Source organism: Euprymna scolopes, chromosome 3, assembly GCF_053919585.1.
Source record: "Euprymna scolopes isolate OS-2025 chromosome 3, ASM5391958v1, whole genome shotgun sequence".
NCBI classification, from domain to species: Eukaryota; Metazoa; Mollusca; class Cephalopoda; order Sepiida; family Sepiolidae; genus Euprymna; species Euprymna scolopes.
In genome coordinates, this window is record NC_136484.1 from 84,047,223 (window position 1) to 84,071,867 (window position 24,645).

Sequence of the window (24,645 nt, forward strand, 5' to 3'; positions counted from 1 at the left end):
GCTTCATATGTGTATAATTTAGATCTCAAACAATTTATTGTTACTTTGAATATAGATATCAGTCTTCCTTATCAAAATTCTTCAACTTTTCTCCAATTTTGATGATTTTTTTTTTTTTTTTCAGAAGTTGCAAATACATCTTCCCACGAATATGCACCCACAGCGAAATTAAAATCATATGTTAACAAAGTAAAAAATAAGAAACCTGATAAAAATGATTTGAAAAAAATTAAGCATTCAGTGCCTTCTATTGGTGGAAAAGATATGTCGCTTTTTCTCTTTCATGCACTTGGAAAAATTCTCTACTGCAAAAGTAAGTATTCTCCTCTCTAATTTATTGGAAACAATCCTAAGTGCTATATAAACTTAGAAGCATGCATATAGTGTGTATACAAAAGATATTTCTACTCAGTAATATAACAATCATGTTAACATTGTTCTATCCAAAATATCTTATGTTAAAACATTTTATTTGATAACACTTACATCTCAAAAAAATATCAAGTGACATTTTTCTTTTCACTCATAAAATGGTTTTAATGTGATTATTTTACTATTTATTTATTTAAATTACATATTTTTTTAAAACAATTTATCAATTGAAAATTGTAGCTTTGTCTTATTTAATAAAAAAATCTATAAATGATTGTCAAAATGTTCCAAAATCAACTATTCCAAAATTTATCATAATTATCAGTGAAGGAATATGAGATGTATGATATTTAGCAGAATTCCAATTTCCCTTTCAATTTAAAAATGCCATGTTAATTTGTTTGTTTTCTCTTTGTTCCTCTATCTGTATCCGTCTTGTTGCTTTGCCTCGCGTCATGCTTCAAATGATTAATAATTTTGGTAGAGAAAGTACAAAACTTTGTTTCATCAAAGAATGATAGTCTTTTTTTTTTGCTCTTTTTTTGTTTAAAAAATCAAGCATATTTTTATTGTTTTAAACTTTTATGAAAAATATTTTTGATATACAAACTAAACTTTAAACATTCAAAAAGCTCAATTTAACAGAATTAAAATTAAGCTAAACATGTCTGCTGATATTTTCAGTGAGAAAAAAATAGTTATTGTAGATTAACTGCACTAAATGACACTTCTTCAAGCAAATGACATTCAACATTTTTAAGCAATTATGTGAGAACACCCTGAAAAACTTGGTTGGAAAAAGAAAAAAAATGATTATAGAATACAGAATAGGGAACCAGTTTTGCATATCAATTTTAGACAAAATGGTTAACTATTTTGGGGCCATTCTAGTGTTTTAAAACAATTAAAAAAGTTTTACAAGAGATAAATTCTGTGCATTTTATTTATTTTTTAAGCGTGGAAGTGCAGGTTATGGGTGATTACTCGTGTTTTTAGGTAATTATTTGCGGTTTTACTAGTTTCTATTTGTGTGGGGGCTTGCTACTCAAACAGCGTTAGTAATAGAGCTAAACGAAGATTTTGTTGGAGAGGTGCACCCTAACTTGAGATTATTGGCAGTCTGAGAAGGATAAATTATTTTATAGTTTTTCCCTTCAAGAGGAAAAATTCTTCTATTAGTCAGAAAGATAAATTTTGTTTTTAGTTACTTAAGAGTTAAGATATAGTTTTAAGATATGTCCCCAGATTGCAGAATGAATGTTTTTCTCTGAGATAAGTTTCATTTGTCTTAATCCATTGTGCTTCTTTGGGAATTGGATTCTCTCCCACATTAATACGGTCTAGTGTATCTCATGAGTGGACAAATAGATAATTTTAATTTGTAGATTAATTTTTTAATTTTTATCAAACACAAACATTAGTTTTAATGCGCACTTATGTAATTTGCTGTGTAGCCTGGTTAGTTAACAATTTTGGCAAGCACTGTTCTGTGATATTCATTGCCTTTAGTCTAGTTATTTCTTTTTAGCTACAATTTTAAGAAGCTTCATCATGTCAGGTGTGTCATCATTCAGCAAGCTTATGACTTTGAGACAGCTTGCTATTGACAATATTGTCCTGGTGTTGAATGCATTGAAATCTGAGGCAGATGCGTCTAAACCTATTTTCTGTGACATGAAACCTAAGATTAATGCATGGCTTTCTTCTGTTTCGGTTCTATCCGATCAAATTTATGATTGCTTCTCTGCCAAGAACGCAGACCTTTCTTTTATGGATGAGGACTCTGCTAATGTAAGTGTATTCTTGCCAGGAGTTTTGGGATGTGTAACCTTTTTAACGTGGTAAGTTGGGTAATCCTTAAACATCCCTGTAACCGTTAAGACCTCTAGGGTTATGCCTGTCAAGGTTTTTACTCCTGAGCCAGGAGGTCAGGTTGCCAAGACCTATGTACTAATTACTGTAAAATTCAGATCAGTGAAGGTCCTGCTTATTATTGTGAAGTTTTCTAATACCAGCTTGCTGTCAATATCCTAAATACCAGCTTGTTGTCAATATCCTAAATACCAGCTTTCTGTCAATATCCTAAATACCAGCTTGTTGTCAATATCCTAAATACCAGCTTGCTATCAATATCCTAAATACCAGCTTGTTGTCAATATCCTAAATGCCAGCTTTCTGTCAATATCCTAAATACCAGCTTTCTGTCAATATCCTAAATACCAGCTTTCTGTCAATATCCTAAATACCAGCTTTCTGTCAATATCCTAAATACCAGCTTGCTGTCAATATCCTAAATACCAGCTTGTTGTCAATATCCTAAATACCAGCTTGTTGTCAATATCCTAAATACCAGCTTGTTGTCAATATCCTAAATACCAGCTTGCTGTCAATATCCTAAATACCAGCTTGCTGTCAATATCCTAAATACCAGCTTGTTGTCAATATCCTAAATACCAGCTTGTTGTCAATATCCTAAATACCAGCTTGTTGTCAATATCCTAAATACCAGCTTGCTATCAATATCCTAAATACCAGCTTGTTGTCAATATCCTAAATGCCAGCTTTCTGTCAATATCCTAAATACCAGCTTTCTGTCAATATCCTAAATACCAGCTTTCTGTCAATATCCTAAATACCAGCTTTCTGTCAATATCCTAAATACCAGCTTGTTGTCAATATCCTAAATACCAGCTTGTTGTCAATATCCTAAATACCAGCTTGTTGTCAATATCCTAAATACCAGCTTGTTGTCAATATCCTAAATACCAGCTTGCTATCAATATCCTAAATACCAGCTTGTTGTCAATATCCTAAATGCCAGCTTGCTGTCAATATCCTAAATACCAGCTTTCTGTCAATATCCTAAATACCAGCTTGCTGTCAATATCCTAAATACCAGCTTGTTGTCAATATCCTAAATACCAGCTTGTTGTCAATATCCTAAATACCAGCTTGCTGTCAATATCCTAAATACCAGCTTGCTGTCAATATCCTAAATGCCAGCTTTCTGTCAATATCCTAAATACCAGCTTGTTGTCAATATCCTAAATACCAGCTTGTTGTCAATATCCTAAATACCAGCTTGCTGTCAATATCCTAAATACCAGCTTGTTGTCAATATCCTAAATACCAGCTTGTTGTCAATATCCTAAATACCAGCTTGTTGTCAATATCCTAAATACCAGCTTGTTGTCAATATCCTAAATACCAGCTTGTTGTCAATATCCTAAATGCCAGCTTGCTGTCAATATCCTAAATACCAGCTTGCTGTCAATATCCTAAATACCAGCTTGCTGTCAATATCCTAAATACCAGCTTGCTGTCAATATCCTAAATACCAGCTTGTTGTCAATATCCTAAATACCAGCTTGCTGTCAATATCCTAAATACCAGCTTGCTGTCAATATCCTAAATGCCAGCTTTCTGTCAATATCCTAAATACCAGCTTGTTGTCAATATCCTAAATACCAGCTTGTTGTCAATATCCTAAATACCAGCTTGCTGTCAATATCCTAAATACCAGCTTGTTGTCAATATCCTAAATACCAGCTTGTTGTCAATATCCTAAATACCAGCTTGTTGTCAATATCCTAAATACCAGCTTGTTGTCAATATCCTAAATACCAGCTTGCTGTCAATATCCTAAATACCAGCTTGTTGTCAATATCCTAAATACCAGCTTGCTGTCAATATCCTAAATACCAGCTTTCTGTCAATATCCTAAATACCAGCTTGCTGTCAATATCCTAAATACCAGCTTGTTGTCAATATCCTAAATGCCAGCTTTCTGTCAATATCCTAAATACCAGCTTGCTGTCAATATCCTAAATGCCAGCTTTCTGTCAATATCCTAAATACCAGCTTGCTGTCAATATCCTAAATACCAGCTTGTTGTCAATATCCTAAATACCAGCTTGCTGTCAATATCCTAAATACCAGCTTTCTGTCAATATCCTAAATGCCAGCTTTCTGTCAATATCCTAAATACCAGCTTGTTGTCAATATCCTAAATACCAGCTTTCTGTCAATATCCTAAATACCAGCTTGTTGTCAATATCCTAAATACCAGCTTGTTGTCAATATCCTAAATACCAGCTTGCTGTCAATATCCTAAATACCAGCTTGCTGTCAATATCCTAAATACCAGCTTGCTGTCAATATCCTAAATACCAGCTTGTTGTCAATATCCTAAATACCAGCTTGCTGTCAATATCCTAAATACCAGCTTGCTGTCAATATCCTAAATACCAGCTTGCTGTCAATATCCTAAATACCAGCTTGTTGTCAATATCCTAAATGCCAGCTTGCTGTCAATATCCTAAATGCCAGCTTGCTGTCAATATCCTAAATACCAGCTTGCTGTCAATATCCTAAATACCAGCTTGTTGTCAATATCCTAAATGCCAGCTTGCTGTCAATATCCTAAATGCCAGCTTGCTGTCAATATCCTAAATACCAGCTTGCTGTCAATATCCTAAATACCAGCTTGCTGTCAATATCCTAAATGCCAGCTTGTTGTCAATATTGTTAGGAAAAATTCAAGCCTTGTCCCTGATTTGTTGAGTGTGGAAACCTGGAATTTTAGACATTTTATTAGAGAATTTAGGTTTGAGTCGGACAGAGGCATTGTGCCTATTGTTAATGGAAGGCAACTTCATTTGTCTAAGCAGTCTGCTGATTATCAGGGAGACTGTTTTAATTTGGGGAGTAACCTAGATGGCAAGGCCCTGTTATCTTCATATGTTGATGCGCATGTTATTTGGAAGAGGAACTGGAGTTTAACTTGTCGCAACTCCTTCTCAAAACAAGTCCTGGATGACGCTAGTACTTTTAAAGTACTTACTGTAAGTACTGCATTCGGTGTAAGTATGCACCTCCGGAACGAATGTCACTCTGAAAGTTTCAGGACTTCTGGTCCTATATCTCCTTGTCTCCATGTTCTGGTCAAGGGGAAGCTATATTGCCGAGAGTTTAACAAAGTCAAGCTCGACTTAATGGTTTCAGAGTGTCAGCTGTTTGATTCTGAGATGTTTGTTGGCTACCTGGGTAGCTCTGCCCCTCAAAACATCTGCAAGAGTGCAGATTATGTTATGCAGAAATCTTCGGTTGCATTATGTCAACATGAGAATGAAACTTCTCCTTTCTGGCTAACTTTTCCGGTATTAAATTTAGTGATTAAGGCCCTTTCATGCTTTATTAATTATTTGAGGATGTGCCTCAGTATTGTTAGGGCTTTTATAGCCCAAATGATTTTGCTTTCGGATTCTCCACTGAGAGCAAAATTTCTATTTTTCAATAATAGATTTAGAGTGATGAAGAAGAGGTCCCCAATGCTGGAATCTGAAATTTTGGATCTCTCATTAGAGATGAATGGTGGGCCTTTAAGTTTCAGAGGCTTGGGTATCTTTGAAAAATTTGCCCAGCCTGGTTTGTCTAGTTCAGTGTGTAGAACTTGACAGGCTTTTGAAATGGCTTTTTCTCCCGCTCGGTTTATGCAGGAAATGTTTTGATTTTATGTTGTTTAAAAGCCTGGGGTAGCTTCCTTAATCAAAACGAAAGCTATGTTGGTTCTGCTCCTGAGTAGATGTGACCACTACGGAGTAGATGTGACCGGCCTATTGTGGATCTGGGAAATTCATCTCGTGCTTGTTCTCAGCCTTCATCCTTTTTAGATTGTTATGGAATTTTAGCTTGATTGGAAATTAGTCTTTATAGTCCATCTTATTATATATATTATTGATATTCTTGAGTTTAGAGTATTCCCTAAGTAACTAGGTAGTTTTGGATTAAGGGGGAAAAAATGGGTGATTGTTTTAAGTTTAATACTAGCTTAATACTCCCATTTCCATGGCAAAGTAATATTGGAATTTTAAAAACCTTTCTGTTACAAGATGTTTTTTTTTTTTTTTCTTGTCATGAGAATGTTGGAATTTTATATTTTAAGCTTTCCTCCATTGACAGTGCTGAGTGCAAGAGAGAATATCTTGTCTTTATTTGTATATTTTTTCTTTAAGCTTTTTTTTGAGGAAAGGCCTTTTCAGCAATCTGATTGGTGCTATGTACTTGCTGACATTGTGGACCGACTCCCTTCCTCCTGTTGAATTGTAGAGATTCCTTTTTTCAAGCTTACCCCTGCTGCTGGATTTTGACCATTTTGATGTCAGTAGCCAGGCATCTTTGAACAGTTTGGACACTGGTGCAAGCAGATTAGACTGTCGGAAGATGACTCCCTAACACAAATGCATCTACATTAACACCTTTCTGTTTTTGTTTTTTCCTTTTTAATTTTGCACAATTAAGGCATGTTCTGCAAAGCCCAAGCAAACACAACAGACCCTCCCCTCCTCTTTCTCCCTCACAATGGAAAAAAATTTTTCTTAAAAAATAAAACCCAAAATGATAAAACGACTACAAAACAACACTATCCTTATTGAATTGTAACAAAAAACACAAGTAAAAGAAATTCTCAAATGGCAAACTTTCAACAATATTAAAATTAAAACTTATCCCCACCCATACCTAAACTCCTCAAAAGGAGTCATTAGATGCAATGAACTATCAAATTGCTCGACTGAGGAAATTTTATCTAACCTTTCATCCCAAAGTGTTACAGAAGTAAAAAGAATAAGCATAAAACGAAATGGAGAAACCCTACTCACAAATACATATATACTCTCCTTTGACTCCACAAATACTCCAAATGAAATTAAAATTGAATACCTAAAAGGGAACGTTGCAAAATACCCTCTAAGATGCTACAATTGTCAACAATTTGGACATCACTAATCCAATCATCAATATGTATAAGATGTGGCGAAAACTCAAAGCATAGTGACTGCAAAAAAGACTCCAAATGTACAAACTGTAATGAAAACCATTCAACTGACTTCAAAGGATGCAAAATATGACTAAAAGAAAAAGAAATAACAACAATAAAGTATACAAAAAATATAACTTTCTCGGAGGCCAGAAAAATCATGAACACAAGATACTCGGAAGTAACCAAGAAAGAAATAAACACAAAAAATCAAAGTTGTCAAAGCTATACAAAAATCCTCAAGAAATAAAAACTGAAGAACTATCTCAATTGATAAAAGAGATGAAAGACCCAATGAAAGAAATCAAAACACTTATCCTGGAGACTAGAAATAATCAACCTACAAAAGAGAGTACAACAAAAAAAAAAAAAACAGAACCAACAAACCAAAAATCCCAAATTAAACCAAGTAAAGGAAAAGAAAAAACATACTAAATGAAAACAACCCTTATAAACAAACCAAATGAAACCTGTTGCAATATTTTGGAGTGATAATGGGGTATGATCCCACACAGTCGGACGATTCTATTTATAAACGATGCTGCTAAGAACTGACGAATCAAATAAATTCACGTGCTGCTACCAACCAATCAGAAACCAGAATTGCTTCATAAATATTAAACCTTTTCTGGAGCAATTTCACATGTTCTTTCCCGGGTTTCGACACGGTAAGAATATTTTGTTCTGTGGAACTATCTACTACAAACAAGTCACCTCCCAGGACTTGTGTGGAACAGCGAACCATCTGAAACTGTTCTGAAACTCAAAATGGCGTACACTTCTAGAGGTTATGGGCCCAGCGTGCGTCTTTATTTCAATGGATCCGAATCAAAATTCGAATTGTGGCAAGTTAAATTTCTGGGATATCTTCGAATCCAAAACCTACACAAAGTACTAAAAACACAACCTAAAAACAGAAACGACCCCGACTTCATTGAAAAGAATGCAACTGTCTTTGCGGAATTAATACAGTGTTTAGATGACTGAAGTCTATCACTGGTAATGAGAGAAACCCTGGACGACGGCTGCAAAGCACTAAACATATTGAGAGAGCATTATTTATCGAAAGGAAAACCCAAAATTATTTCTTTATACACTGAACTGGCCTAATCACAAGAGTTTCCAATGTAGATACAGGACTCAAAATGGCGACTATATTAAAAATGTAGAGTGCTCTGTTAGCGAACATACATTTTTAATGTAGTCGCCATTTTGAGTCCTGTATCTACATTGGAAACTCTTGTGATTAGGCCAGTTCAGTGTATAAAGAAATAATTTTGGGTTTTCCTTTCGATAAATAATGCTCTCTCAATATGTTTAATGCTTTGCAGCCGTCGTCCAGGGCTTCTCTCATTACCAGTGATAGACTTCAGTCATCTAAACACTGTATTAATTCCGCAAAGACAGTTGCAAAAAAAAATAAATTAAAAAAAAAAATTTTTTTTTTTTTTTTTAATTTAAAAAAAATTTAAGCAGAATGCATATATTTAGTTCAACTTGCTTCGCATATATAGAGAAAAATAGTAAATTGAATATTAAAGCTGACAGAGGTATATTTCTTGGATACGATAAAAACAGGCCAATTTAATATTTTTTCCCGAAAAAAAAAATAAAGTAAAAAGAATCCGGTGTGTAAAATTCACAGACATGTTTAATTGTAAAGACGAAAACCCGTCATATGAAGAGGATGGAATTATATTACGTCAAATAATTAGAACAAACGAAAACAATAAAAATAACGGAGGCGAGAGTGTCCATGATGATGATGATGATAAAGTCGAGATATCCCGAAAGAAATAGAAGACGACCCGATTTTTTTGTGGTCGACAATATAAAGGATTATCAAATCGACTATTGCTGTTCAATGGAAAATGCGCCAAAAAGCTTCAACGAAGCAATTAATTCAGAACAGTTTGATGAATGGAAAATTGCCATGAAAAAAGAAATAGATGCCTTAACCAAAAATGATACCTATACGGTAGTGCCTCTCCAAAGAGATAAACATGTTATTTTTACCAGGTGGGTCTTTACAAAAAAGAGTACAGCATCAAGCATAGAACAGTACAAAGCAAGATTTGTTGCTAAGGGGTGCTCTCAGATTTACGGTAAAGAATACTTTTCTACGTTTTCGCCGACCACAAACCTAACGACAATCAGAGTTTTACTGCAAGTCGCATCACAATATGACCTAAACATTCATCAAATGGACGTAAAAAATGCTTATTTGAATGCCCCAATAGACTGTGAAATTTATATTACCCCTCCAGAGGGATTTATAATGAAAAATAAAAATAGTGTGTGGCGACTTAACAAGTCATTAATATGGTCTAAAGCAAAGTGCTCAGTGTTGGAACACAGTATTCCATGATTATATTATTAAACAACAATTTAGACAATGCGCTGTAGACCTCTGTTTATATACCCAACACAAAGACGATAAACTACTGATTTTGGTTTTGTGGGTCGATGATATTTTAATTGCATCATATTGTGTCATGTTAACTGATGTTAAGAACAAATTAAGTAAAAGATTCAAAATGACCGATCTTGGCAAAATATCCTGGTTTCTGGGGATAGAATTTACTCAAAGCAAAGGACTTGTTACGATGACTCAATCGAGATACATCGACAAAATACTATTAAAATTTGGAATGGGAGAGTGCAAGAGACGCTCTACACCGGTCGAAAATGATATTAATAAAAATATACACACAGAATCTGAAATAATAAATGACACATAATATTGCGAAATTATAGGTAGTCTTATATATTTGATGACTGCAACCAGGCCCGACGTGTGCTGTACAGTAACAAAACTGTCACAAAAATTATCACGACCGACAATGAAGGATTTAAACAGAGCTAAACAAGTCCTACGTTATTTAAAAGGAACTAAGGAGCAGAAGTTAGTATTTAGAAAATCAAGAAATCCCCTAAAATTAGGTTTTTCAGATTCAGACTGGGCAAACAAAGAAGATCGCAGGAGTGTATCTGGATATTGTTTCAGACTCTCAGAAAATGGGCCTATTATTTCATGGAAATCTAAAAAGCAATAGATTGTATCTCTCTACGTGTGAAGCAGAATTTATCGCGATCACACACACGACCCAGGAAGCACTCTACCTTAAAAATATCCTGAAGACTATTTTAGAGCCAGAATTGATTACAAGTCCCGTGGTAATTAATTGCGATAATCAAGCCAGTATAGTCTTAGCACAGAGCACGGATAATCAACCAAAGATCTAGGCATATGGATATAAAATGCCATTTCGTAGAAAATGAGATAAAAAAGAAATCCATTATTTTGAATTACATATCATCAGAACAAAATGTCGCTGATATATTTACGAAACCGGCAACACAGATAAAGCTACAATGTTTTTTCTCAAAACTTGTTGGTGAATTTGACTGAATAATTTTTTTTTTCTTTCACTGCCCTGTATGTATATAGATTTCTATATATTAAAAATACAGACCAGCGAAGTTCCACTTATGAGAAGGCTCTTACTTTTTTGCATGAATATCAGCGGAAACCCTAGGGATAATGCTCAGTATATAGATTTATATATATATATATATATATATATAAAAAATAAATAAATAAAAAAAAAAAGTAAAAGAAAAAAAAAAAAAAATGGCGTACACTTCTAGAGGTTATGCGCCCAGCGTGCGTCTTTATTTCGATGGATCCGAATCAAAATTCGAATTGTGGCAAGTTAAATTTCTGGGATATCTACGAATCCAAAAGCTACACAAAGTACTAAAAACACAACCTAAAAACCGAAACGACCCCGACTTCATTGAAAAGAATGCAACTGTCTTTGCGGAATTAATACAGTGTTTAGATGACTGAAGTCTATCACTGGTAATGAGAGAAGCCCTGGACGACGGCTGCAAAGCATTAAACATATTGAGAGAGCATTATTTATCGAAAGGAAAACCCAAAATTATTTCTTTATACACTGAACTGGCCTAATCACAAGAGTTTCCAATGTAGATACAGGACTCAAAATGGCGACTACATTAAAAATGTAGAGAGCTCTGTTAGCGAACATACATTTTTTATTTTTGTGTACATTTGATGCGTCAACAAGCAATAATAATTTTCTTGTCGATTGTGGGGCCACGGCACATGTGATTACAAAGGGATCTGATTTTATCAATTTTGATCCCAACTTTAAGCCACAAAATCATTTTGTAGAACTAGCTGACGGGAGTCGAGTCAATGATATCATTTTGAAAAGAGGCAATGCGAAAATCTCGCTAAAGAACAATAAAGGTGAACTGTGTTTCTGTATTCTAGAAAACGCTTTTCTAATCCCAAAATTTAAACAAAATATATTTTCTGTACAAGCTGCCACAAAACAAGGTGCAAATATAAACTTTAGCTCCAATAAATCAAAACTGGTATACCCGAATGGAACTTTATTCAACATTAAAGAAAATAGAAAACTATATTATTTAAATAGCGTAGTCCCATCAAAAACTGCCTACCATGATCTACAGACATGGTATAAAATTCTTGGACACTGCAATATTCCTGATATCAAAAGTTGCCGACTGTAGTTGATGGAATGCAAATACAAACATCAAAAAACCTTCAACTGCGACGTCTGTACGCAAGGGAAAATGACAAACTATCAAAGCAAGATACCAGAAAAAAAAAAATCCTATCAATGGTGCATTGTGACTTGAACGGTCCCGTAGAACCGATGACCAGAGAACATTATAGATATGTGTTGAATTTCGTAGAGGACCATTCAGGTTTAATAATGGTTTACTTTTTAAAGAATAAATCTGATACCCTGCTAGCAACTAAGAAATATCTAGCCGACATGGCCCCCTACGGTGAAATCAAGTGTATTCGCTCTGACAACGGTACTGAATTTGCCAATAAAGACTTTGAATTTTTACTAATTAACCATCATATCAGGCATGAAACATCAGCTCGTAGATCGCCACACCAAAACGGGACTGCTGAACGTGCGTGGCGGACACTTTTTGAAATGACAACATGCCTACTCATTGAATCAAAACTCTCTAAAAATCTCTGGACGTATGCACTTATGGCGGCAGCCTATATACGCAACAGGTGCTTTAACAAAACACTATCTAAAACTCCATATGAATCTTTCTGCGGTAAAAAAAAAATAAAAAAAAAAAAAAAGAAATAGTCCTGGACAAGACGTTAAACTGTATCCATTTTATTTGTATTAACACTTTAACCTACTAATACTTTTTGCTTAGGAAAAAGAAAAAAAAAAATTCTTTGTAATTTTCCTTTTTGACATTTGAACACAATTAAAAATGGCGTCTTTTTAAATGCTAAAATTCTAAGATCCAAATGATTTCTAATTTTTGTTATGTCTAAGTAAATATAAAAATATATATTTATTTTTGAGCAGAACAAACACAAGGGACTTCCCCATTATAAAAAATAGGGAGAATGTTGCAATATTTTGGAGTGATAATGGGGTATGATCCCACACAGTCGGACGATTCTATTTATAAACGATGCTGCTAAGAACTGACGAATCAAATAAATTCACGTGCTGCTACAAACCAATCAGAAACCAGAATTGCTTCATAAATATTAAACCTTTTCTGGAACAATTTCACATGTTCTTTCCCGGGTATTGACACGGTAAGAATATTTTGTTCTGTGGAACTGTCTACTACAAACAAGTCACCTCCCAGGACTTGTGTGGAACAGCGAACCATCTGAAACTGTTCTGAAACTCAAAATGGCGTACACTTCTAGAAAACCACACCATCTTCACCCAATAAAACGAAAACTAAAGAAAAATCGGTACTCCTGCAGTATTTTACCCACCGATTTCACGATCTTAGCCGAGCGTTGACGAACGCTTTCGGCGTTAACGCCGACGAAAGCCGAGAATTCGGAGCTACGCCGACGGTGCAAGAACGCTAAAAGTATGTGAATAGCAACAACATTACAAGGAAAAGATATTACACACACACACAACAAAATGGATAAAATTAATACAAAAAATTTGGATAAAATAAATCACAAACACTTACCGTAAGTTTTTTTTAAAGTAAAATAAATTTATTTTGTTGAATATTTTTTTTTTTTTTTTTGGTTCATTTTGTTTTCCGATAGCTTTTTTTTTGGGGGGGGGGGGGGATAAGCAACAGTAATAAACACTTCAATGTTTTTTTTTTCTTGTTTGTTTTTAACAAAACGTTATTAAACAGTAACAACAATGTTTTTTTTTTTTTTTTTCAGTAATGTTTATAGGGGGGGGGGGGGACACAACAATTACTGTTTATCTTTAGTTCCGACTGGAAAATTTTCTACTGACTGTAGAGACAAAGTAGGGAGCAAAGGGTTTTCAGAGGATGTGGAAAGAAGAAGCTCCTTCCCAAACCGGGTAGCCTTCCGCGATTTGATTTATTATGGAGACAAAAGGGTTGTGTCCAAATTTTTGTCTCCACATAAATTCGCATAAATATGTTTCCAACAGCTCCCGGTTTTTTTTTTTTATCGCTAAATTAAATAGCTGAAATGAAAGGCTGTGTATTTTTACTTTGAACAATAAAATAACTGAAATGAAACGCTATGTGTGTAATTTCAATGAAAATTATTCGTCTGCTGCGCGTTCGTTTGAAGCGCCCTGATTGGCTGATAGAGTATCGTACCGCTCGCCATGTTCCGGCGTTTTCCGACGGATGTCGATCAACGCTCGGCTAAGATCGTGAAATCGGTGGGTAAAATACTGCAGGAGTACCGAAAAATCAAATGACAAACGAAGATCTAGATCCCAATTAACCTCAAGAGAGGAAACAAAATAGAAACACTGGAGGAGATGGAGGTAGAAGACAAACACAATAAAAAAAATTCAACTATCATTCAATGGAATTGCCGAGGTATTAAACCTAATTTTAACAAACTCCTTATACTCATTTCACTATACAATCCAGCAATCCTCTGTCTACAAGAGACATTTTTACAACAAAATAACCACCTAAAAACAGAAAACTATGAACAATATCATTAGATACAGTCTTACAAACCAATGGAGACACATCAATTCTAGTAAGAAACATTCTTAAGAGCTAACTTACTGTCCAAACCAATCTCCAGGCAGTTGCAGCTCAGGTCACACTCCAAAAAACTCTCACAATCTGCTCTCTATACTTTACCCCCCAATGAACCAATAAATAATACTGAATTAGAAAACCTGATCAAACAATTACCCTCACCTTTCATCCTTCTAGGAGACTTTAACAGCCATAGCACCTTATGGGGATGCAAAACAACTAACTCCAAAGGAAACAAAATCAAACAATTTATAAACAATAACAACATATGCCTTCTCAACAAAAAAGAATCCACCTACTTAAATCGAAAAAATCGTACCACCAGTGCCATTGATCTAACCATGTGTGACCCATCAAGCTTCCTGGATTATACATGGAAAACATGACGATCTCTGCGGAAGCGATCATTTTCCCATCATAATTGATTACAATAGTACTCAAAACAAGATACCAAAATGAAATACGAACAGAGCAGACTTATTTAATTAAAACAACTATGCTTGCAACAATTAATAGAACATAAAATCCAATCAATGGAAGACTTCACCTGAACTCTAATTCTAATAGCTAAAGAATGCATTCCAAAAAATTACCCTCCAAATAAAAAGGACAAACCATGGTTCAACCAAGAATGCAAAAAAAAATATCAGAAAAAGAAAGGCAGCGCTAAGAAAATTCCAAAAGCAACCCATAACCAATAACCTCATAGAATATAAACGACTAAGAGCAAAAGCACGTAAAACAAAATTGCTGGCAACAATTCGTCAATCAAATCAACACCTCCACCAAACCTAGAACTATTTGATCAGAAAATTTTTTGAGAAAGATAACCCCACCCCAAACAAACACCTCCTCACTAAAAACAACAAAATAACTGAAAATAAAAATATAGCTGCAAAAAAAAAACTGGCCAAAACTTTTGCTGGCAATTCATCATTGAACTAATACAAAAAACAATTCAAAATACTAAAGAAAAATCAGGAAAAATATAAAATAAACTTCGACTCAAATAACCAAGAACCCTACAACAATACCTTTTCACTAGATGAACTTAAAAATGCCATAGAAAAATCTCACAACTCAGATGTGCGACCGGATGAGATCCACTACAGTTTCTTAAAAAATATACCTCCTGAATCGCTACAACTTCTACAAATGTTCAACAAAATATGGATAGAAAAAGAATTCCCCAAAATATGGAAACAAGCCACAATAATTCCCATAGCAAAACCGGGAAAAGATACATCAAATATGGAAAATTACCGGCTTATTGCTTTAACAAGTTGCTTAGGCAAAACCATGGAAAGAATGATCAACTTCCGTGGTATCTAGAAACAAATAATATCATTTCAAAAAATCAATCCGGATGCCAAAAAAATTGTGGATGCATTGATCATATAATAAATCTAGAAACATATTAGGGAAGCTTATAATTAAGAAACAGCATGTAACCACCATAGAGAAGGCTTATGGCACCATATGGAAATATGGCATAATTAAAGATCTCCACCACATAGGATTGAAAGGCCGATTACCCAATTTCATCCAAAACTAACAGACAGAACCTTTCAAGTTCGCATAGGATCAACTTTGTCAGACCGCCCAAATCAAGAAGGTGTACCTCAAGGCAGTATTTTATTAACTACCTTCTTCAACATCAAAATCAACAATATAATAAAAGAACTCTCCCCTGATTTATACAGCTCCTTCTATGTGGATGATTGCTCTATCAGCTATAAATCCAAATACATTTCTTAAAAAGAGAACTTCAACACAATATAAATAAAATCAATAAATAGGCAGCTGTAAATGGCTTTAAATTCTCAAAAACTAAATCCAAATGCATCCACTTCTGCAATAAACAAAAACTCCGCAACAACCCATCTCTACAAATCAAGGGGAAAAATCCCTTTTGTAAAAGAATATAAATATCTAGAAACTATGACCAAAAACTAACTTTCAAACCACACATTAACTATATAAAAAAATAAATACAATAAATTACTACAAGTCCTGCGAGTTCTAGCCCACACAGACTGGGGAACCGACAAAGAAACTCAAAATACAAATCAGATCCAAACTTGAAAGCACTCTACCTAGTATATCACTAGGGGCTTTTCAAACCTGTGGAAAGCCTTTATGCAGAAACATACAAAACTCCTCCAGATCTTAGATGCCTCAATTTAGCCCTAAGATACTATACTAAATTAATTGAAAACCCTGGATATAACAGTACCCTGAAACCAAATTGTGCAAGCCTCTTACACCCAAAACAAAAATGCAATTAAAACCTTCAGACTAAGAATGAAACCAATCTGTAAGGAAGCTAATATACCAACAAACCAAATCCATAAAACTGTTCTCCTTAAAACACCTCCATGGAAAATCATAAACCCAATAATAAACTGAAGCCTCTGTAAATACAAAAAAAAAAACCCAACTCCTTTAAACTTCAAAGAAAAATTTAGGGAAATCATAGAAAAATACCCTGTACACATCTGTATTTATACAGACAGATCCAAACAAAACACAACTAGTGCAGCCATAATAAATTTAAAAAAATGCAAAATAACAAAATGCCTCCCAAAAACTTGTTCAGTCTTCAGTGCAGAAATCAATGCTATAAACCTGGCCGTAGACTTAATCCAAGAAAATAAATCTCAAAGTTCATCATCTTTACTGATTCTCAATCTGCCATCATTGCAATCAAAAAACAAAAAAAAAACCCTAATTGCAAAACTACTCACAAACCTCCAGCAACTAAAGAATAAAAATTGGGTATCCAGCAACATTGGCATACAGGGCAACGAACTAGCTGACACAGCAGCAAAGTCAGCTCACAACCAACCTATCGACCCCACCTTCAAAATCTCATACACAGACATTAAATAAATATTAGCATATATATCCTAAATAAATGGCAAAACTACTGGAATAATTTCCCAAACAATAAACTATACCAAATCATGCCAAAAATAACAAAACAGGAAAAAAAAACAAAAAAAAACAGCAGAAAACAAAATGTCATCCTAACCACACTGAAAATAGGTCATACACACCTAACACATCCTACCTCCTAAAAGGAGAAACACAACCACACTGTATTCCCTGCCAAACATCACTCACTATAAAACACCTGCTAACCAAGTGACTTCTCAAAAATAATGGAAAAACATAAAGAAAAAAAAATCTGAAGAAAATCTTCAAAAAAAAACAAGACCGGAAAAATCCTGTCCTACATCAAAGAAATAGGATTCTTCAAGAATATACCCCCCCCCAAAAAAAACCCTCTAATATGATATACAACAGTATAATAATATTGATATCAAATGACTGAATTGTTGAAGTGCCTTCACAACGAAATATAAATATCTAGCATCCAAACCGAAAAAATCAAATACTAAAATTTTTCTAAAAGATGAAACTCACAATTTGAACAAATACAAAAGTAACCCATCAATACAATAAAACAAAACTCTTAGTGATAAAAAATATATAAATACTATAACAAAAATCGCACTAACTTCTCTAATATCTTTACATCAATCCTATTGGAAAAACCCTAAACAATTTTCAACATGAAATGACCTAAAAGGTTGCATTGCTGTAAAACCAAACAACCAAAGTTTGAACCCCTGAACTTGGTGCTCCGTTGATTTGATCTTCAACATATTTTTGTATTTCTTCCTTTTTATTTAATGGTAGAAAAGCGTTTTAAAAGAGTAAGAAATTGAAGTGTTTGTGAGAAACATCACTTTAAAAAAAGGTTTTCTTAAATCCCTAGAAAAACTCTGGGGCAAGAAAATCCTAGAATATTGGAAAGAGGAAGAAGACGAGGAAGTGGGAGAAGAAAGTCGAAGGTTTATGGAGAAGGGTGTCTTTAAGGAAAAAAAAGAAGGGAAACTTTTCGCTGAAGTTCCAAGAAGAGGTCATCAATCGGTCTAAAAGAACTTTTAGTCGAGGCTACCACCTTTCGAACCGGTTTGCTGAAGAGATCCCTCTAATTTGTTTATGGACAAAACAAAGAAAAAGAAAGAAAATGTTTTGTTATTGTTGTGTGCTATGAACTTTTTGAGAAGTAAGAACTTGCCTTTTTTCAGTGTTTCCTAGAGGCAATGAGAGCATTCCCTCGTAACTTTTACCTTGGGGAGGGGGGGGGTTCTCCATTCGAGAATTCATGGTATCACTGTATTTGTCCTCCCCCTTCAGTAATATTTTTAATTGTATTTGAAATCTTCCTTGTTTTTTGTTTATATATAAATGTGTATTTTTCTCTTTATTGTTTTGTTAAAATGGTAAATTCTTATCATTGCTTTGGGGAAAAAAGAAACTGATAATTTCCTAAATAAATCTTTGGATTTTAAATTTAATCTTAGGGTGTTGCATTTTTACTTGAGTTGTTGAATTACCTTTTTTTTTCTTTTTTTTTTAAATGATATGTTTCCCTAAAAGGCAAATTTTGGAGACAACCCCAAAATTTCAACAAGGTAAGAGGCAAGTTGGGAGATATTTTTGGCCATTGTCCACTTAAATCTGTTATTATGATAAGGGCAGAATTGTGTGGAGATAAAGGAAATGCTTGGTTGCAATTCAATTGCAAACACTTAAAATATTAAAAACATGAAAATAATTTCAGTTCATTACAGAGAAATTTCAAGTTTACAAAAGTATCAATTAACTAAAATGCTGATTTTTTTTTATGTGTAGGACAAAACCAATGTGAAACTGAACAACCTGTTCTTCCAGCTCATCTTTCTCATCATGACAGATGCCAATTAGTTGAGATACCAGAGGTAAGTAAATAGATTTGTTGTATTTCAAATACTTCTGTACTAAGGAATAAATGCAACTATAGATGTTTCATTAATGGTTCTATCAGGAACTCTTAACTAAATGCCAGTCTTAATGATTAGAAGAAATATAACTTCAATAACCAGTATCCATGCAGAAGTATTCAACTCTCCATTAAAGACAATTATTTGCTTCATCAATTTTGAACCAAACTGCTGCACTCTTTTCCCTTACAAAACTTGTTAGTTGAAAGGGAAATAGTCTTTTGACATTTGTTTCAGAAATGCACATAAACACAACTTTATAAAATTAAACCATGTTTAAAACTGGAAATTATACTAGATTTAATAAAATATTTCAAAAATAAAATCCATTCAATCACTTTGAGTCATCAGCATATTTAGTTTAACATCCGTGAAATCAATGCCTGTATGTAAAAAGGGTCTAACAAGGTTTACCTTATGTCTACCTTGAGATACTTGAAGGGCAAGGAATTATATCTTTTACAAATAGCACAACCAGAGATTACAGTTTTTATGGCTTGTCTGGCTTTGGGTAATTAAAATCCAGCAGTGCACAACCTACTAAGTGGAGCAGCAATTCCTAAATGTTTGCATTTAACATGACAATCTAGTACAAACAAACTCATAATATGACACGATTTAGATAACAAAATAGGATGAAGTACATCACTAGAAAAATGGTCAGAATTACCTATTTGTCTACGACTGCGAATTAACTTTTTACTATCCAAGAATAAATTGTATGTAGATACTAACAAAGGTGCCTCACAGAGATCAGGATGTTCCAAAAAATTCTTCTCCCTGGAGAAGAATTGACTTTGAGTTAATTTAATTAAATACAACTTAGCTTTCACACGAGCATCATCGTTCATACTCTTCAATTTAGTAATGAACTTAAACATAACAGTTAATATTCTTATTAACTTATTTTAAGAAGAGAACCTGTCCAACTTAATTACAGAAAAAGGACTTAGTTCATTTCCACAACTGGTGTAAGCATTAGTAAACCCTTTACATTTCACACTGAGACACTCAAAGTCATAATCAGGCCAGATTAAGTTGCCTCTCTCCAACCATACCGGACCTTTTAACCAAAAATTTTTCTTTCAGCAAAATTCTCCTTGTTACAAAAATCAGCATGATTTTCAACTGTATTCACATACTTCAAAATAACAACTTTATCATATAAGACACCAACCATCACTTTCATATCCTTCAAACAATTCCTGGTGAATTGGCACTTCATGTTAACCATTTTTGACAGTAACTATGACAACACCACTGGAGCATCAGTTGCTACTATAATTTCCTTTAACACTATGGGAAACATCTTAACCAACACTGTGACATATTTAATACCCAAATACACAGACAACGGCTCTAATGTAGGCAGGGTTCTTTTGACAGAAGGAACAACCTTAGCCTTAGAAAACAACAAATTAGCTATGTTGATACAAATATTCAACAATGCCATAGGCTTGATTAGAAGCATCACAAAACAATTAAAATAGCTATAGAGTCGGTATCAACTGAACATCTGTGGAAACCGATATCTCCCACACCAACAAGACTCTCATAAAACTTGTTCCAGGAAACGCTTATTTTGTACAACTTACTTAGTCTGATTTTATCCTTAATGGTAATGGCCTGGAGAATACACACCAAAGAATTCACAATGTCTCTCTTGGTGGAGACAATCCTCTTAGTATCACTACTAATAATCTTTAACTCATCCAATATAGGATTATATAGATAACCTAAAACATTTTCATGAGTAGTTCCATGAGAAGAATTATTATAATAACTCCATGAAAAGAACTATTATAATCCGTCATATGACGTGATACCAATTCATTATGACTACAACAATTCTTAAGTTCAAATCCACCTTCCTGCATGATAGTTACAGCCTTAACATACAACTGTAGCAGATCTGAAAGTGATTGGTGTGTCTTCACCAAATTATTTACATAGAAGTTATTCAGCAACATATCCCTACAAGGCTAGAAGAATACTTTTCTTTGTGCTACTTTACAATGTAACTCAATATGAGGGACTAGACACAAATCCGAAAATAAGCGTCTTATACTTAAAGCACATCAACTCCTTCCCCAATTTCAAAAAGAAACAAAACCGATTCTTATCAAACTCATGCTTCAACTTAATCATTAAAAAGGCTTTTATAATATTCGCTAGAAGGACGAAACGGTTTGTTCTAAACTTAAGTATAAGTTCCAACATGTCTGCACACAAATTGACACCAAAATAAGCACAATCGTTCACAGAGGATTTACCACCCGTTCGCAACGAACAATTGAACACTGGACGAATCTTTGTAGTACTTTGTAATTCCTGCTTAAACACTGGACGATGAGGTATACAAGTGTATTTTTAAAGTCCAAAGGTTCGACAGATTCTTTCTATGATCCTTTCCTTCTCTTGATCTAGAAATACCAGTTATCTAAGTACAAGCCTCAGTCAGACAGCTTACATATAACTTTATCCAAAATGGATAATGACACCTGATGATTCGAAGGTACTAAATCCAGCATATCCAAATTCCATGGCAAGTTCACATAACTATTTTCTACATATTCAATAGATGAACGAAAGGATTCGATTTTCACTTTATCATAATCTTCATTGACAATGCCTAAAGTTTCCAAACTAAACATCTTATCGACATTTCTGTTGACTGAAGCCTCATCAAAATAATTCTATGGGTCGAAATATTCAGATTTCGCATCCATAACAAAGTGTAATTTCACACGAAGAAAATTCCTTAACTATATGACTGTAATTTAAACTTGACTGCACCGACTGACAAGGCTTCAAATTATCAAGGTAACCAAATAAAATAATGCATTGAAACAACTCCAAAACAAGTCTCTCTGAATTTCCACACAGATCTGATCTTATTCCGCAAAAACATCTTGATAAATAACTTATGATCTCTTGAGGGTAAGGGCAAGCAAACTTGTTCAATAATTCTTCGCATAAATATGATCTCTTGCTGCCTGTATCCAGCAGACAAATGAAATATCTTTGCCGCTACTTAAACTGACAGAAATATTAACTACTGGCAACAAAGACATACTATTAGTCATTCAACATACATTGGGTGCTGTCATAGGGTCAACTGCAACCAGACATAAAACACAGAGGTGTCCCTGTTTGTTGCAATACCAACAAGAATAGGAATCTCTCTTATTCAGAAAACAATCCTTATCTTCATGGAGCAGACTAGCACATTTAGCACAAAGTTTCAATTCTCAACATCTTTATATCTTAGCATAAGTATGGTATAACCTACATACACATCCTCTATGATCATTAGACTTGCAGAAATTACAACCGTAATTAAGTTTAGAAGCTTTGGTGCAAAAATTCTCTAAAGTAGAAGGCTTCTTAGCTTCTGAGGAATATCTAAACTTAGGAGTGAACTTTTTCTTAGCAAAATCCACTCCCTTATGATGTTGAGTATCATGCTTACAGAATTCAATAGTACGAGCGATATCCACACAATTTTCTAGAATTTTTTCAAATGAAGGAGAATTACTACCAATCTTGTGCACCAGTTCAGATTTAAATAAAGCTGGCAGTTTACTAAAAACTATGTGACTAAGTAAACGATTTCTTGGGGATCCACATTCCAGAAGATTCATTCCAAAAGAATTCCTTAACTCGTAAACCTGTGTTTTAATTTTCTGACACCTGCATTACTAGCCACTCTGTCTGCACTCAATATGGTGGAAAATATAAAGTCAACTATGCTATTCTCATCCCAAAATTCCTTGGAGAGGAATTCCAATGCCATTTCATAATTTTCTTCACACACAAATGCCTAATCAACTGAAATGCATATCCTGTAAGATGATTTTTTTAATATTACTATTCTTAACACATCATTATCAAGATTAGCAATTCAGTCAGAAATTCTCTATGGAAATTCAAATATGCCAATTTATCTGCTTCTAAGTTTCTATCATTAAACTTAGGGCATTCTATCCTAGGAGCTAAATCAACTCCTTTAATCTTCCCTGACGACCTTAAACAAGGACCATTATCTGCAACCTTGACAGGCTGTAATCCAGATAATTTTTCTAGTACCGGTATCTTAAATAAGGTACCATCTTTATCAAAAGATTCAATAGCGCTTTCATCAGCATCTTCAGCTAAATAAATACCCATGATCTGTTCCTCCAATAGGCCTACAGATACTAAGTAATTATCCACTTTTATATAAAGAATATTTAAATTCTTCTACCTCAACTGAAAATTCTACAGACTCAAAATACGACTAAAATTTTATCTCTAGTCAACTTTAACTCCTTCAACAAGGAACTTACTGAAATAGTAGCCATTTTACTTATTAATCTCCACCCACTGTACACCTACAACCAATCCGAGGCAAGAGCAACTGTAGGGAAAGGTAGACAAATATATATAAGAAGGAGGTATAACTGACAATGATGTAATTCAAGTTTAGTGCCCAAAAGACCTGCCAAGCCCAAACTGAGCAAGAAAACAAGATGGCAACGCAAAAAAAAAAAGAAAAAGGAAGAAAGCCTAGAGAGAAAGAGAGGGGACAGTAGTTCAAGAGTGAACGCAAATACACATTCCATACAGAATGCCTGAGCAGAATAGTTCCTCAAATTTTATTCAAACAAAGAACGATTTTATTGAACAAGTTCTCAAGCGTCAGTCATAGAGAAATGATTTCACCCAAATTTTTTATTCAAGACAGGATTTAAAGCATTCAGGTTAGAATTCCACCAATTCAATGACATCAAGCAGAAATTTATAACCAAATTCAGCAGAGTGTGTCATAAACCAGCAGAACTTTCACTAAATTTCGTAGAGTATGTGGAACCAGCTGTCAAAGAGACAATTCTATGGGAATGATCAAAAATACTTTGAATGAACAGTCATGGTTATTTTTCACCATCTACAACAACTTTCAAGGATTTTTACCATGATAAAAAAGAAGTGCAAGACAGTTGAGAAGTATACCCCTACACGTCCTCTGGACCACATCCGTCGGAACCTGGTTCATAGGACCATATTTGTGATATACTCCTGGCCGTGTTCCTAGATCTTGGCTCACAGGACCATGGATGCAACCCAGCAGGGTTACACTAATTGTCTAATGGTGGACCCTTCAAGGGTGACCAGACTCTCACTGGTCACTGGAAAATACCGTTCTGCTGCTCAGAGCACGCGAAACGTGCATGACCTAAAGTTCGTGTGGCAACACTGTCTACTTCGGCTGTCACTGTCTGGCGTCAGGGCATATCTGAAATAAACTGCATCTTCATTTAGGCTGGCAATCGAACAGTAAAGAACAACTCGGGGTCATTTTCTTATAAACAAGACAAAATAATTATTGATAAATAGTCTTAAGATATGCAGGGTACACTTGTATAAAGTGGAGTTCTTTAAGTTCTTAACAGCTTTGTGATGCAGGTTGTACAACTTAAGTTCGTTCAGACAATTTCCTAGCTAGGAACAAGAGCTTTTCAACTTAGCTATTCTGGGGGTTTGGCCCCCACCCCATCAAGTGGGAGGCCAAGGCGA

General features: G+C 34.4%; 1 protein-coding gene across 4 annotated transcripts in view; it reads left to right on the forward strand.

Annotated features, from left to right (window-relative positions):
• Positions 1 to 24,645, forward strand: part of LOC145256644 (cell cycle checkpoint protein RAD17-like) — a 113,237-nt gene that overhangs the window by 67,673 nt on the left and 20,919 nt on the right. For all 4 annotated transcript variants that reach the window (XM_080115591.1, XM_080115593.1, XM_080115592.1 and 1 more), the window contains 2 exons: positions 125 to 313; positions 18,962 to 19,047. In XM_080115591.1, coding sequence (XP_079971717.1) covers positions 125 to 313; positions 18,962 to 19,047 — 275 coding nt within the window. The remainder of the gene's footprint in view (positions 1 to 124; positions 314 to 18,961; positions 19,048 to 24,645) is intronic.